A 17,328-nucleotide genomic window follows, 5' to 3' on the forward strand; every position below is an offset into this window, starting at 1 on the left:
ATTGGAATTTACTTTAACACAAAATCTGTAAAACACAATGAATTCCTGAACACTAAATGATTTTGAGTCCCAAGCATAAATTGTAGGCCTACATAATGACATGATAACACAAAGTAAAATGCAAAACTAAAATCCAATTAGGCCTGGACAATTTTGTTTTAAAGGTTTCAGACTCCTATAAGTGCCAACCCGGGCCCAGAGGTACACCACCCGGGGCACTCAACACAAATGACCATATGGGTATGCTCCCCGGAAAGACCCCCCCCTTTTGGGTTTCGCAGCTCGAAAGACCCCTATTATTTGACCAAAATAAAGCTCTGAAAGACCCTTGATTTTGATAATTTCAGCTCTAAAAGACCCAAAATTGCTTATTCCTCATATTTCTTGTTTTTTCAAGCGATTTTCAACCAAAAAGCCAAGAAATACCCTTGATTTTGACTTTTCACAGCTCCAAAAGACCCCATTTTACTTGTTCACAGCCGGTTCGCAGCTCGAAAGACCCCCTTTTAGTGCACGCCATCAGCTCCCAAAGACCCACCACCTCAAAATTCCGGGGGAGCTACCCACCAAAATATTTTGATGTGCCCCCCGGGTACACCACATGCTATACTTTGCGGCATTGTACAATATTATACCTCCGATCTCCAACCTTTTAGACATGTATCAGTAATAGCCAATGATATGAATCCAATTTGCAGTGGCTAGAAGCAAGGTTATCACAGAAAACTAATTTTGGATACTTGCAAGTGCATACTGCAAAATTCAGCAGCCTTTGCACACATTATGTACATGCAGTTGATAAGCTTATAACATTTACTGCTTGAAATGCAACTCTGCAAATCTTTAATTTACCTGTGCATCTACATGTGCATATAGTCATTGTAGTCATCTGTAGTATAAAATTCTCCATAAAGAATGAATGATTTGTGTGAAGAGACCAAAACACCACCATCAAGAGAACAGCTTGTTGCATGAATCCAACAGCAAATTTGAAATGGCAGTTGGTGATCATGTGACCTTAGTGGATACCTTTTGGATGCCTTTTTTTATTGACTAAGTTAGTGGATACCTTTTGGATGCCTCCTTTTATTGACTAAGTTAGTGGATACCTTTCGGATGCCTCCTTTTTCTTGACTAAGTTAGCGGGTGCCCTTTCGGATGCCTCCTTTTATTGACTAAGTTAGCGGGTGCCTTTTTGGATAACTTGTTAAGGCACTGGATACCTACCCGGTAGCTCCCAACTCTGACTTTGAGGCATCCGAAAACTAATCCGCTAGCGGGTGCCATTGGATGTCTTTAAAAATGACATCCACAAGGTATCGGATACCTTGCGGATCAGCACCGGGTAGGCACCCGCTACCTTATTTTTTTTTGATATGGGATTGCAGCACACTTGCAAGGCTTGAATAGCATTATATAGTTTAAATATCATTGTTTTACTTTTTGTAGATTTGTATGGCTTTTTATAACTGTACAGTCTCTGGGCACTATGATAGAAAGTTTTCAACCAAGGTGATAGCTATCAGCTAGGCAAGTCTCCAGCCATTATGAATAGGCTGACAAACACCTGGAGACAACAGAAGCCATTGGCAGGACGTGAGAATGTCAAAGCAACCATAGGACTACAGGCTTGTAATTCTCATGGTAAGTACAGACTGCATGTGGGGCCAGGGCCGTCGCTAGGGGGGTATGGGGGGGGGGCAAAACATGCTGTACACCTCTCGAATCATATTGGTCTAGCGACGCCCTGTGTGGGGCTGTAAATCAGCAGCAGAAAAAAACTCCCGCTGCTCTATTGGCCGATGGACCTTTCAAGTAGGGTCAGACATTTTTGTTTTGCTTGTTTTCAAATCATTAGGTGGATGCACCCTATTTAACGTTAGCTTTGGATATTTAATTATTTAATTTATTTTCCACCCGACTTATGCGAGTGAAAAATCAATAAAACAAATCAATAAAATCAAATGCCCAAAGCTAATATTAAATACATGTACGGCTCCTAATCTACAAAAATCACTAAAATCTGTAAAAATGTGGCATGTGTTTGTTCTTTACTCGCTTGCCTCGCTTTTTGTTCAGTCAAATCAATCTACTTTCCTTAAACAAGAACTAGGCCAGTCAGCAAAAGCAACTTTTCAAGCAGGATCGGATGGTCAGAATTTTTTTAATGACCCAAAAATATCATCGAAAGCTTGATAAATCTTTCAAAATTTGGGTTTTTTTGCATAATTTGAGTAATGTTCTGAATTTTTTTCAAAAATTTTCAATCTAAATCAATAAATTTTTGCCAAAAAATAAAAAATGGCTGATTTTACATGATTTTAGGTTTGTTAAGGGCTGGGGTATGAACGTTTGGACAGTATTTATTGTGGGACATTAGAGCACATCAGACATATCGAATTGCATTCTGAATACGAAGAATGTCATTCTGATATCAAATAATTTTGATTTTTTGAAATTCGCAATTTAATACACATTTTATGGCAAATCATTAAAATTGATATTTTTGATATTTAACAGTACTTGAAGTAAAGTTTATAAATCTGATGATTTATACTTAAAGTGTATGTAGGTGGGATGAAAAGCCGACGATCAATTGAAAATTTTGACCTTTCGTCTTGAAGATATGGATTTTTTTCCCAAAACACCAACAAAAATTAGGTCTTTTTGGGAAAAAAATCCATATCTTCAATATGAAAGGTCAAAATTTTCAATTGACCGTCACTTTTCCTCCCTGCTACATACACTTTAAGAATATATCATTAGATTTATATAATTTACTTCGAGGACTGTTATATATCAAAAATTTGAAAAATATCAAATTTTTATAATTTGTCATAAAATTTGTATTATATTGTGATTTTCAAAAATGAAAATTATTTGATATCAGAAAGACATGCTTCAGTATTCAGAATGCAATTCGATAGGTCTGAGGTGCTCTCATGTCCCAAAAAATACTGTCGAAACACAATAAACGCTCATTTTAGATCCCTTAAGTAAACAATAAATAAATGAAAAACCTCCAAAACTCAAAATCTTGGTCCGACAGGCACATATATTTTTTTCGCATTGCCTTTCAGATGTTATCAACAGAACTACAACAAAGCGTCTGGGTCAACATGCAATCACCAGGGTATACAGTGTCCCCAGCCCCTCATCCAGGGCAACTTCATCAACCACCCCTTCTAAGAACATGGTTGAAGCCAAGAAAAGAAAAGTACTGAGTCCCAAACAGAATAATGGTGGACAAGATCATAATAATGGAGGGGAGTTGAGGAGGTCACCAAGATTTAAAGGAGGGGGAGGTGATGGTGGAAATGAGAGCGGTGTTAGAAGGCCAGGGATGAGAAGAAGGAGTCCACGATTGGTAAGATGAGAGTTAATCTATTCTATACTGCGCAGTGCGTACAAAAAGTATCCGTACACTTAAAACAATTAGGCAATATCTTATAGACATTATAAGGTAAATTACCAAATAAAATGATCAATTAGATTGGTAATTTTAATCTGCATATTTTGATACCTCATTCTGCACAAGGTGACTTTATTCCCCCAAGTTTACCAATTTGAAATGAATGGAAAAGGAGAGCATTGCAAAAAAGTAACAAATTTGAAATATTTCCTCCTTCAGAGCGATTCTTATCAACTTTTGTAACGGCTCATTGCAGCGTGACAGATCGACACTCGCACCTTGTGCTCATAATTGGTGTGTTTCGAGAGAAACGTTTATGTAAACTTTTGTAAATTATGCTGATGCTCTCATTTTCATTCAAATTGGTTTGAAGTTGGGAACATAAAGTTGCACCATGCCAAATGAGGTATCAAAATACGCAGAACAAACTTCTCCATCTTTTGACTACCGGACTGATGGTGCAGGGGCTGCAAGAGGGCATTTTCTCACTTCCCCCCCAGTTAAAATAAGAAATAGTAAGTTGTGATACCTAGGCAACAAAGCATTTTAGGTATTGCAAAATCAGACTTGCTCCCTAATAATTTCATGCCCTGCTCTTTTGAAGTCCTGGTGCAGCCACTGTGTATCAGTGGTATGTGGATGCAGACATTCTCAATTATTCCTCTTTCTCTGTTCATCCGGATCTGCTCTGATAGGGGTGGGCAATCAACTGTTTATTCTGTTATTTGCTGCTGAAGTTGGTGAATAATGTTACCTCTTTGGGAAAGATTTGGAGGATGGTGATTAAAAAATATCAACAAAATTTGACTGAAGTTCTAATAGAAAGGTTGGCACATGACAAGATATTAAAGTGAAGAAAAACGGAAGAGGAAAGGCTGGAATAACCTTATGTTGATGTGGGGTAAAAGGTATACAAAATTGAGGATGAAACTGGCGCAGGATATGTATGTTATGAGCATGGTAGGGTAGGCGAATAATTACGGGTTTCTAGAAGAACAGATGCCCAGGTCCTAACACAGGTTGTATTGCATCATTGTGGTAATTTTATTCTGCAGGAAAAACCTTGTGGCCCGGTGAACATGTTTAAAACAATACTGCCAAGAGGTTACATGGGAGGTTTTGCATTAAACATGTTCAGGGGCCAATGACTCATATCATAGGAGGTTCTTCCTGCCCAACGACGATTGTATTATTTTTTTGTAATTTCAGATACAAGATAGCAACAAAACACCACCTCCGGTAACCAGAGTGATGACGACCCCTGATCACGGTCGACCAAATTCATCATTCAATTCCTCATTTGGTACCGACATTGACATGAATGAAGACTTCTTACTTGCTTTAGAACAAGTAGAAGCTGACTACCAAGGACAGAATGTCAAAGGTCAAACACAAAATGTCAAAGGTCAAACACAGAATGTCAAAGTGCAAGTTAAAACCACAAGTGTTGAGTCTGATAAACAAGCTACTGGAAATGTGCCTTGCAATGAAATGCCAAAAACCAAACCAGGATTTGTGAAATTTGTGAAACATGTGCCAGAATCTTCCAAAGAAAATGCAGTTGACAGAAAGGGTGGTGTGAAAGCCAGTGAAAATGCAATTAATAAAAGAACAGAGACACAGTCAAGTAATTCCATGGAAATTTCAACAAATAAATTACAAAAGAGCTCCCTCAGTTGTTCTGCAAGTGCAAGTTCTGCAATTTCTAGAACATGTTCAAACCAGGAAACAAGAAAACAATCATTGCAAACATCTGTGAATCAGTCAGTGAAAACTTCTCTCTCAGCCAATCAAGCGAGAGGATCTCATAATTTAGCCAATCAAGAGAAAGGACCTCAAAATTTAGCCAATCACACAAAGACTACAAATTTGAACACCAATACAATAACCAATGATCATCCAGCAATCAATCCAAATGCAAATGTGCACAGAACAAGCAGAATGTCAAAATCTAATACCATTGTGTCTTCATCAAAACCTTGCAATATAAATACAAATTCGCCTAAATGTACTACAAATAAGACACAGACTTCGAATAGACATGCTACAAATCAAATATCCAATACTATTCAGTTTTGCAATTCAAACCGGGAAAAGTGCAATGATAATAAGATCTCAGGGAAAAGGTCTTCACCAAGAGGTATGAACAAGGCCACTCATGAGCTACATGTGGCAAGGTTGACAGGTGCTCAATCAGAAGAAACTCAAGATGGAGCAAATCCAGGGAGAAGTCCACCGCCTGTTACAAGGACTAGGACCTTGTTGGTGGATGTGTCACCCGGTGAGGAGGTAAAGGGAAGTGACTCGTTGGGAGAAGTGTTGTGTGAAGATTCACAGTCACCTGGGTGTAGCGAGAAGGACATGACTTCAAAGAAAGGTAAGGGTTTGATGCCAGAGGAGTGGGGTTTGGGGAATTTGCTCACTAATTTGCCCCTAAAAAATTTGAGCTTTACGCTCCCCACTTGCTTACCCGCAGTCAAAATAAGAAATAATGAACTCAAAATGTTAAATTTTTAGGCCAAAATATGCCACATTGTAGGCAAAGATCCACCCCCCCCCCCCGAAACAAATTACTGGTGCTAGGATAATGGTATTGAAAGTAATTGCAATTCAATATACATGTACATACATCTTAACTTCAAATGTGTGCCTCGACTATAAACTCTTATCGAAGTATGTTACACAATCAGATAAATATTCTATGGAGGGAAACTGCTTCATACTTCCGTTTTTATAAAAGTCTTAGATAACTGAAAACATTACCAAATTGATGCTTTAAAAGTGTAGAGTATGTAAGAAGCTGCTGCTTTCAGTAGTCAAAAATGTATTCATCATTCGCCATGTGTAACATTGTTAATCAGATATGATCAATTACATTTTTCCTTAACAAAGTACATATTCAGGAAAGGGGAGTAGCTACCTGTAAAGTGTGCTGAGGCTTGTGGATCAACGTTTAGGCGTGCCTGTGCGTAGCGCACTATAAATCACTGCACTTTTTTTTTTTCTTTTTTTTTTTTAGCTTCAAATGTGCAAGCAAGACATGGACAACAAAAACAGCAGCCAACAAGACATGGGCAGCAAGGACAGCAACCAACAAGACATGGGCAGCAAGGACAGCATCAAGCAAGACAAGGAGAGCTGCAAGCAAGACATGGCCAACAAGGACAACATCAAACAAGACAAGGACAACAGCAAGCAAGACATGGACAGCAAGGACAACAGCAAGCAAGACAAGGACAACAGCAAGCAAGACATGGACAGCAAGGACAACAGCAAGCAAGACAAGGACAACAGCAAGCAAGACAAGGACAGCAAGGACAACAGCAAGCAAGACAAGGAAAACAGCAAGCAAGACCAGGACAGCAGCAAACAAGACAAGGACAGCAGCACTGTGTTGAATACATACAACAGGAAGATCTTGTCACGCAGCAAGTTGATATGCAGGAAGATGATGACATTCACAGTTCACAAGGTATAGAAGAATTGGGCTATTCCAAATAAAATCCACACTACCCCTGTGAAAAATTTAGCTAAAGTCTTCCACAGAGGGAGTATCAGTTCTGAAATACTCACACCAGTTGTGGAATATAATTTATAGGTAAAGCCGTAATACAAGGGGAGTATTGGTTTCAAAGTGATTAATCCTGACCAATTACATTATTTTGAAAACACACTCCCTCTGTGTAAGTTATTTCCAAAATCTTTCACAGGAGTAGTGTGGATTTCAACTGGAATGGCCCATTGTAGCATCATATGTCAGTGTCATTGGCTCATAAATTGTGATTATACTGGATAATAATAAGTGTTTAGAAAGTATGCAAATTGTTTTGGTCACAAGTGAAGAAAAGTGGTATACCGTAAAGATGGCACACATTGGTCCCTTTGCCTTATAGCAAATCTCACTTACAAATAGAGAGCTCTAAAAATGCCAACAAGAATATTAAGGGTCCGTGTCCTTATTAGATGGTGGGATTTTACGGGAGGTCACTTTTAGTTTGTGCCTGAAATTCAAGTTATGTCAAGGGAGTCCATATGCTTCTGATTCCAGTGCACACTCCACAGAGAGGTTTAAGTGAAACTCTACGGTATTTGAAGTGGTAGTTCATATTAGGCTGTGGGGTATTTATTACTATCTTCACCACAAAATATGATGGTAAACAATAACATAGCTTGTTTTTGAATACCAGAGTTGTGCGCCGTGTGCGGTATAACTAAACATAGTCAAAACATTATGCCAATTTTATACCAAGTATATGAAAATGCAAATATGAAAAATACAAAACGCATCCCTATCATGTTTTCATTTTTTTGGTGTTTTCAGATTTTTGGGTCGGTCTGTTTATCCCACCTTGATGTTACCACAATGCATTCTGTTCTGAATTATCAATATATATATGTTATTGATTTTCTGTTGTTTTCTTTTGTTTCACTCTCCAGGTTTTGAAACAAGTCATCTCTCCCCGCCACAAAACAAATCCCAAACCTCCCCATCCTTCAATAAATCTCTGATGTCCCCTTCTCACACCTCCCCTGACCCCTTAGCCCTAGCCTCCTGGGGTCTCCCTGACCCCATCCTTAATCAGTACCATAAGCACAATGTCACCCATATGTTCCCATGGCAGGGGGAGTGTCTGAGGACAGGACGTGTCTTGGATGGCGGAAACCTGGTGTATTCTGCTCCGACTAGCGCGGGGAAGACATTGGTTGCTGAGCTGTTGGTGATGAAGAGAGTGATAGAGACGAAGAAGAAGGCAATGTTTATTCTGCCATTTGTGTCCGTTTCCAGGGAAAAGATGTTCTATTTACAGGTAAAATAGCTGCTATGTGTTATATGTGTACAATATAGAATGCAGAATTGTCAAATATCAGTAGGGCAGCTATTGCAAATATTACAGACCTTACACTAACCCCTCTGAAATGTAAGAAATGTTACAAGCAACAGAATGTTGTTGATACCAAGGCAAATTCAAACCAGGTCATTTGAACTTGAAATTTGAACATGAAATTTGAACTTGGAATTTGAACTTGACTTTTCATGACCAATTCCTCAGTTTCTCTATCAGAAAGTTTTACGGAAATTCCTTCTCATAAGGTAATAGACATTTAGCATAAGAATAGATACAGCTTGGAGGTTAATCCATCTCCTTTGTTATGCAATATGCATACAGGTCAGAGGTTAATCCATCTCCTTTCTTATACAATATGCATATTGTATCGTCAAACTGACTCCGGTAGAGAAACCTAGGATCCATTGTATACAAGTAATCATTGTTATTTTTAAACAAATTATATGGGTGACAACATAATAGGTATCTGGTATTGGTAGACCCTGAAACATCCACAATGAGTTTTACAGGATCAGACTTAGGAATTTTTGTTTAATAAAAATATTTATGCCATGCTGCTCTGTAGTGAACCATGAGGATCTTTCTACAAAAGCTAACATATAAAGCAAGAAAACCATGAAGCATCATGAAAAACAATTAGATATTATGAAAGTGAAATTAAACATGTCAGAGAAAGCAAATAATCATATCCTATTGTCATTATTCAAGTAAAATGAAATAAACCATCTTATACATTTCTACAGAGTCTCCTTCAAGATGCCGGTATTTGTGTGGATGGATACATGGGTAAGCAGGGAGCTGCAGGTGGATTCAGTGCAGTTGATGTGGCAATATGTACCATAGAAAGGGCTAATAGCTTGATCAATAGATTACTGGAGGAGTCTAAGTTACACCAATTAGGTAAGGGCAAAGATATATCGTCACTGGGCGGGAAAAACCTCATATGTACTTTTGGCCCTTGAACATGGATAAAGCCTTGTAGGTGTAGACTTTATATTGAAGAGGTTGCTCATCCATGTTCAAGGGCCAAAAGTACATGCAGAAAACACCTCATATTTACATTTGACTCTTGAAAATGGATAAAGCCTTGTAGGTGTAGACTTTATATTGAAGGGTTTGCTTCATCCATGTTCAAGGGCAAAAAGTACATTATGAGGATTTTCCTGCCCAGTGACGATATACTTCAAAGGCATATTATGCTTAAAGAAAACCACTGACTGTTGCTGTTTGTTTGAAGAGGGTTGGTGCTTTCAGCTGCTATGGCTATTTGCACCAGCTGCTATACAATTGTCTTGTGTACAATACCTTTGTTCCAATACAATACGTTATACACTTCGCTGCACCTTAGTTATTTCCTATGGCTTAACAGCTTGACGCTACACTGTACATGTTTCCGCTCGGATACTTGTGCGTTGATTTCATTTCATTTCCTTGTAGACTTGCTTCACAAACGGTGTCTTTTCACTGGTGTTAGGCAATAGGAACAAATTAGTTCGATCTTTCGATCGACCATCGATGCTTGGTCGATCCTTATTATTTATGAAATCAATTAATTTACTATTGTTAATTGTGATAAAATAGTAATTTGTGCCTGAAGGGATATTGACCAATTTAAATTTGGCGTTAATTCTGATTAACTAGTTGATAGTTCATTAATAACAAGCATCGAAGCAGCATCGACGGTCGATCCAAAGATCGAACATATTTGTTTCTGGTGCCTTAGTGTTCCACACCGAATCGGCAGAAGAAGTAGCTAGACTGTGGCCAAAACGCTACATGGTCCTCCGACAATGTAAAATACTTGCTTCTACGACTGTTCTTCATTGCTCAAATTAGTGTTACTCATCGGACACCATGTGAAGATCTGAGTTCCCCGCGAACAATTTACTATGCCGGTTCTACGGACCTTGCCGGACAAAACAGAATATAGTACATATACAGTATTAAAACAAAAATATGAATTCTACAAAGAGCACAAAAGCAAAATAAAAAAGCAGTCAAAAAGACATAATGCAAAAGACACTTAATCACTTGGAGGGATATTCAGGCCATTGGGTTGATTACTCTTCAAAATATTAATGCAAAAGCGTTCTATGCTTAAAGGACGGAATTTAGATTGGGTATTAAGACATTCTGTAACAGTCGGTTTAAGACTATAGAGAGTTCCCGTGTTTTCAAGCGGAACGGACTACAATAGTGTTTATAACGTGATTCGCACCGCCGTATTCCTCATTCCTTTGATTTGGTCAATGACCCTATTGGTGCTACATTCTACAAAATAACATTTGCTAATTATTGCGCGAGTGTTGGTATTCTGAAAATTGTAAACGGAGTTTAGGTTTCCCTCCAAGATGGCTGGTAACCCAAAACACGGAACTCTCTATTGACATGTGGTTTATCTGTATGCTTAGCATGATGTTTGATGATAGACCTATGATTTCTCATTCTTTCATGCGCATCATTACCAGTCTCACCAACATATTGAATACCACAGTATGCACATTAAATAAGGTAAACTACATACATGTATACATTAGTAGAGGTACAATCAACAGATAGGCGGATCAAATAAATCTTTTTAGTCATGTTACTGGTGAACGTTTTAGTAGTCTGAATATCTTTACATGTAGTTTACACCTTGGTCTTCCACATGGTTTACACCCACAATTCTCCTCTACTACAACCCTAGTACCACTCTTCTTATTAACCTCAGCATGAACCAAAATATCTCTTAGATTTTGGGGGTCTTTTGAAGGACAAAACCGGAGGTTCAGGGCAGATGTTTTTGAACCTATAATGTGATTCAATGATAGACCAGTGTTTACTCATGATAGATTGATTTGAAGGGGTGGCAGATCAAGATGGAATGTTGTGACAAGAGGAACGCAAGAAGATCTCTTGTTCGGCTTTGTCAATCTGTTTTTGGACGATGTTAGTGTCATACCTACACTGTTGAGGGTGTTGGGTAAGATCAAGACAATGATTAGAATACGCAGAGTTGTCTGAGCAGAGCCGGCGAAGACGACGAGCTTGACTATAGGTGGTGTTTCTAGTATTGTGTTTAGGATGGCAACTTGATGGAACTAAGAACATTTGGGAGTCTGTGGACTTGGTATGGAGATCAGTTTGATTTTGATATCCAGGAAATTGATGGCAGTCTGGGAGACCTCATTGGTGAATTTAATCGAACTGTGCATCTGATTAGTATGTTCAATGAAAGACTTGAGGCCAAATCATGAAAATATAATCAATATCTAAATCATATATAGGTTTGAAAGGTGATCTGCAACAGTAGACAGTACAGTAGGAATTGCCACGTAATATTATATAGGCCTATTTGGAAGGACATTGAAAAACTGTGATGTAGCAAAGTAACACTTGATTGGTAGCTTTCGACTTTATTGAGTCTTCTTCAGCCTATACAAGCCTGTACAAAAACACAAAATATCTTATGATGGCATACCTTATGATATACCATAAGATAGCAATATTTCTATAAAAAACAACCCAATTAAACATGATCAAGAGAAATGTGAAAGAGTATAAACAATAACATACCTATCAAAATGATGATGATGATGAAAAAAACCTGAGCGATGGCTGCGATGGTGGATGCTGTGTGTATTATATAGCATGAAACAGAAAAAAGCTTGGGAAAGCAAACATTAAACCATGCGTATGTATGTAATGAGATGCAAGTAAATTCTGTGTTTAAGTCTAGACTCGCTGACAAGAAGGTAAGGGGTGGGTGCGTACCCTCTTGGGTCAGGCCCTTGGTTGGTAGGGGCCCGATGAAAGGAAAAGGAAAGGGCAGTGAAAAGACAATGAATGAGCACAATTTCTTATTGCTGCTGCACTACTTCTTAACTCTAAGTGAACAGACTGCATGGTAAAATGTGACTTATTCAAGGAGAATGAGTCACATGTCGACCCTGGTCGAAAATGAGTTTTTCATATATTTCTGAAGAGGACATTTCGAGCCTTCAGAAACTGAAAAACCCATGTTGATACGACTTTTCGTTGTGAAGTTACGTCAATTTATCAATCGCTGAAAACAAAATAAAACAAAAGTATTTTAACGCTTTCTTTGCCAAAATCAATGTTAACGACATCATTTTCCCTTGATTGTGTCACACATAATCCGGGGGTCGCTTTTTTTGCCCTCCATGATTGACACACAAACATGGCGAGGTCAGTATTTTTTGGGTCAAATCTCTTTGTTAATACCAAACTTATACAAGTTGTTTTTTCTTTCCTCTTGCATAAACTAGGTATCATAGTGGTTGATGAGTTGCATATGGTTGGTGATTCTAACAGGGGTTATCTTCTGGAGTTACTGCTGACTAAGATACGCTATGTGACTAGCCAACTGAAACAGCAGAGTAAACAAGATAGCAAGTAAGTGGGGTGTATTGGGGTATTCCAGTTGAAATCCATATACCCTCTATGAAAGACATGACCTTAATCTTCTACCCAGGGAGTGTGAATTTCAAATGGGATTATTTGAATGGTTGACTCCGACTCCATTTTGAAATCTACACCCCCTGTGTGGGAGATTAAGGTAATTCTTCTTCCATACTGGGTGTATGGATTTCAACTGGAATAGCTCATTATTAGCTCATTGCGTAAACGCAATGCACTATAGGCATAGTCCATATTTCTGTATGTTTTTTTCTTTCTCTTGCTACATCGTTTGAGCAATGGATCTGGTAATTTGAGGGCGGCGATCTTTGCATGATTGTTCATGATTGTTACTTATTTAGCTAGGAAAATTCGGACGGAAAGTATCATTTTTGGAGCATTTTCTTACGAAAAGTTTTACCTAATTCATGGAATAGTCTCCTATGTAGACTGTTTGTGGTGCTTTTCATATTACAAACACTGTACAAACTCCTTGATCGTGCGAATTTGTAAGAGAGATTGTTGAACTTTACTGTTTCAGTGCGGCTACAATGTCTGCTTTTCAGTGTTGCTTTTAGCACCAATTGGGCTTGTGCTGTCTTATAGGCCCTTACTTCTGTGCACGAGCCATGAGCAAATAGTGTCTCAAATTCTCCCAAATCTGAACTAATTGGGCTACCAAATTGTTGGTTGGCAACCCTATCTGTGAACAAACATCTCACTCATTTACACTTTATATCACACATCTTGACCCAATTAGTTATGTAAACATTTAATCAAGGTGAAATGTCCTTTTGACTGGCACTGGCCTAGTATATCAGTATATGACCATGACAACCCCTCTCTGACATTACAAAACAGATAAACAGAAAGTCTGAACAGGGAAGTGCTGGGGGGTAAACACTAGGCTAGTGGCCTTTCCCTGTTCTGAAGATTGAAGGAGCACTTGTTTGAAATATGAAGTCAGGAAAATTAGATGTGTGTGCAAAATTTTATTTATTTATTTCATTTACCATGAAAGTGTTGTAGTTTTTAAGTTTCAAGTTTTATTTGGAAATTGCTTTTTACATCAGTGGCACTCATCTATCCGATGGTGCATCCAAGACATTAAATATACAAACAACGCTGATCGCTGATTATGAGCCAGCACGTCGACAACTTGTGTAAATCCGCTCTTCATGGCATAAGAAAGATCGGTAAAATCCGCCATTATCTTGATCAGGATTCAACAGTCAAGCTAATCCACGCGTTTGTTACATCTAGGCTAGATTGCTGCAACTCACTGCTCTTTGGATTACCAGAACGGAAATCGCGAAAATTCAGCGAGTGCAGAATACGGACGCTGCGTCTTGTTGTTCGATTACCTCGTCGTGAGCATATCACACCTGTGCTTGAAAAGTTGCACTGGCTACCAATTCAACAGCGGATAGCGCTCAAGATATTGCTTCTCTGCTACAAAGCCCTTCACGGATTGGCCCCTGAGTTTATTACTGACCTTGTCCACCAACACGCACTCCACCAGAACGCTAAGATCTGCTTCTGAATGTTGTTTGGTAACAACGAATCCATCTACAAAATCGTATGGTGCTAGGTCCTTCTCATTCGCTGCTGCTAATTTATGGAACCAGATTCCAAAAGCAATCCGTCAATCTTCATCTGTCGACGTTTTCAAGTCCAAGCTCAAGACGCATCTTTTTACCATGTATTTTCATCAGGATCAGTAATGCTGTATTTTTGTGTATCTATTCGCTTTGTGCAATTATTTAAACCCAGCCCACTTACCATCTTTGGGAGCAAAATGCTGTTGCCTTGATCTTGCTGAAGAGTGCACGTGCTAGTAACCTCTCCTCTCCTGGGTTATTTCTCGCCTTATGTGCCGGTCACATTCGCTTAAACCCCATGCTTTATATTATTGTTTATTTGTTACTTTATAATGTGCAATTAACACCCAGCCCAACTTACCATTCAATGGGAGCAAGATGCTGTTGCCTTTATCTTGCTGAGAGTGCACGTGCTAGTAACCTCTCCTCTCCTGGGTTATTTCTCGCCTCATGTGCCGGTCACATTTCGCTTACTTCCATACTTTGTATTATTGTTCATGTATAATGTTATATTGTGCATTTAATAACACCCAGCCCAACTTACCATTCAATGGGAGCAAGATGCTGTTGATCTTCGCTGAGAGTGCAAGTGCTGGTAACCCCTCCTCTCCTGGGTTATCATGCTTTTTCATGTGCCGGTCACATCACCAAATGTGTTTTGTATGATATCATATTTTGTATTTTAATTTGTACATTTTATATTACTTGCTACTTGTATTGATTTTAAAAAACAATTTGCCTATTCTCATGTTATAGTAATATTATTGTATTTTGTATATATTATCATGTTGTATCATGTGTAAGTTTAAGTTATTTTTGGTAGTTTTTAAGGTTTTGCATTGTTTTATCTGTAAAGCGCCCTGAGGCTTTTCTGCATAGGGCGCTATATTAAATCTTTGTTTATTATTATTATTATTAAACAAAACTGTATTAAACAAAATAAAATGAAAGGATACTCGACAAGCAAAGGGTACAAATAAATAAATGCCTTGAATAAATAAATATCTTGAGAACTGCAAGTATATTTTCAAAATGCTGATTTGTGCTTGATCACAGCACTATGGTGATTTTGAGGTTTGAGAATACTGAAATGTGTTTTTTCAAAGTTGGTAGCCCTGTATACATAGCTATACATGGCTATACATGGCTATACATGGCTATACATGGCTATGACATGGTTACATATGGCTATACATAGCTATGCATGGCTATACATTGCCATACATAGCTATCCATGGCTATACATAGCTATGCATGGCTATACATAGCTATGCATGACTATACATAACTATGCATGGCTATACATAGCTATGCATGCCATTTACCATGAAAGTGTTGTAGTTTTTAAGTTACAAGTATTTATTTGGAAAATGCTTTTACATCAGTGGCACTCATCTATCCGATGGTGCATCCAAGACATTAAATATACAAACAAAACTGTATTAAACAAAATAAAATCAAAGGATACTCGACAAGCAAATGGTACAAATAAATAAATGCCTTGAATAAATAAATATCTTGAGAACCGTAAGTATATTTTCAAAATGCTGATTTGTGCTTGATCACAGCACTATGGTGATTTTGAGAATACTGAAATGTGTTTTTCAAAGTTGGCAGCCCTGTATACATAGCTATACATGGCTATACATGGCCATGACATGGTTACATATGGCTATACATGGCCATACATAGCTATCCATGGCTATACATAGCTATCCATGGCTATACATAGCTATGCATGGCTATACATAGCTATGCATGGCTATACATAGCTATGCATGGCTATACATAGCTATGCATGGCTATACATAATTATGCATGGCTATACTATGCATGACTATACATAGCTATGCATGGCTATACATAACTATGCATGGCTATACATGGCTATGCATGGCTATACATATCTATGCATGGCTATACATAGCTACGCATGGTATTCCTGACCATAACCCATAACAAATGAGCTACAGCACCAGTGGTGCTCTTGTGTGGATGTTAGCCCAATTTGTGTCCCTTAGGCCAAACAATAAATTGCTTGATTGTCATTGAGTACCTTGTGGAAGACAGGGTTGGTCGATCGCCTAGAATTGGTTCAGTTGTTTTTGATCACATGAGCAAGAAAAATAATGTGTTAACATGCATTAAGTTCCTTCTTTTAATGACGTGTTAGAATACTTTTAACAACTTAGCCATTTTCTTTTTTCAACTATTCTCTTTTCCCCAGCGAATCTGCGTCACAACTAGATAATCCAATTCAAATAGTTGGAATGAGTGCTACCCTTCCCAATTTAGACCTGCTGGCAACATGGCTGGACGCTGACCTCTACACCACAGACTTCCGTCCAGTACCGCTGACTGAAACCATCAAGATAGGACCGGTGATTTACGACCACACCATGAAGAAGATGCGAGATTTTGTGCCCATGGTAGAGGCCAAGGGCGATGAGGAGGGGATTTTAGCACTCTGTCTGGAGACTATTGCCGAAGGATGCTCCGTACTAGTGTTCTGTCCGACAAAGAATTGGTGCGAGAAACTGAGTGAGAATATGGCCAGAGAGATAGCCAGAATGAATGGGGTGTTGCCTGCAAAACAGACAGGTATGCATTATTTTTAAGACCATTTATACCATTTTCCATTTTCATTGGGCGCAGTTTGAAATCGCTAGTGTTTGCTCAAAGTGCTAGCGTATACATCCACATGTTTAAAGACACCGCATAAATGTATGCGCGAAACAGTTGCCTCAACGCATTGACGTCATTACCACATCTGGGTGAAAAATGGTATTGTAAGGATCAGTATTCCATTCACAGATTTTCAGCTTGGGCCAATTTTGTAAGTTTGCCCCAAAATGATCCACAAAGTTCCAAATTATTCTATTATTTTCGTTTTTCTTTCTCAAACTCTCAGGGTGTCTATTCTGCCGGAAAATCTGAATTATTCCCTCACGCTACAGTGCGGTGGCCACATCCTTCCCCAGATTCTTGACAAACAGAATCCCACAGAAATAGTTGCTATCTACTCGTACATGTACCCTACCACACTTTTCCTTATTATTTCTTACTG

At 38.5% G+C, this 17,328-nt stretch overlaps 1 protein-coding gene across 6 annotated transcripts in view; it reads left to right on the top strand.

Annotated features, from left to right (window-relative positions):
• Positions 1–1,453: 1,453 nt before the first annotated feature.
• The window catches only part of LOC140157511 (DNA polymerase theta-like), a 54,085-nt gene continuing 38,210 nt past the window's right edge, over positions 1,454–17,328 (top strand). For all 6 annotated transcript variants that reach the window (XM_072180731.1, XM_072180728.1, XM_072180726.1 and 3 more), the window contains exons 1-8: positions 1,454–1,644; positions 3,081–3,367; positions 4,622–5,789; positions 6,432–6,884; positions 7,850–8,220; positions 9,003–9,159; positions 12,531–12,657; positions 16,489–16,862. In XM_072180731.1, the coding sequence (XP_072036832.1) occupies positions 1,548–1,644; positions 3,081–3,367; positions 4,622–5,789; positions 6,432–6,884; positions 7,850–8,220; positions 9,003–9,159; positions 12,531–12,657; positions 16,489–16,862 (3,034 nt within the window). In that variant the 5' untranslated portion in view covers positions 1,454–1,547. The remainder of the gene's footprint in view (positions 1,645–3,080; positions 3,368–4,621; positions 5,790–6,431; positions 6,885–7,849; positions 8,221–9,002; positions 9,160–12,530; positions 12,658–16,488; positions 16,863–17,328) is intronic.

The sequence above is a fragment of the Amphiura filiformis genome, chromosome 7, assembly GCF_039555335.1.
Source record: "Amphiura filiformis chromosome 7, Afil_fr2py, whole genome shotgun sequence".
NCBI lineage: Eukaryota > Metazoa > Echinodermata > Ophiuroidea > Amphilepidida > Amphiuridae > Amphiura > Amphiura filiformis.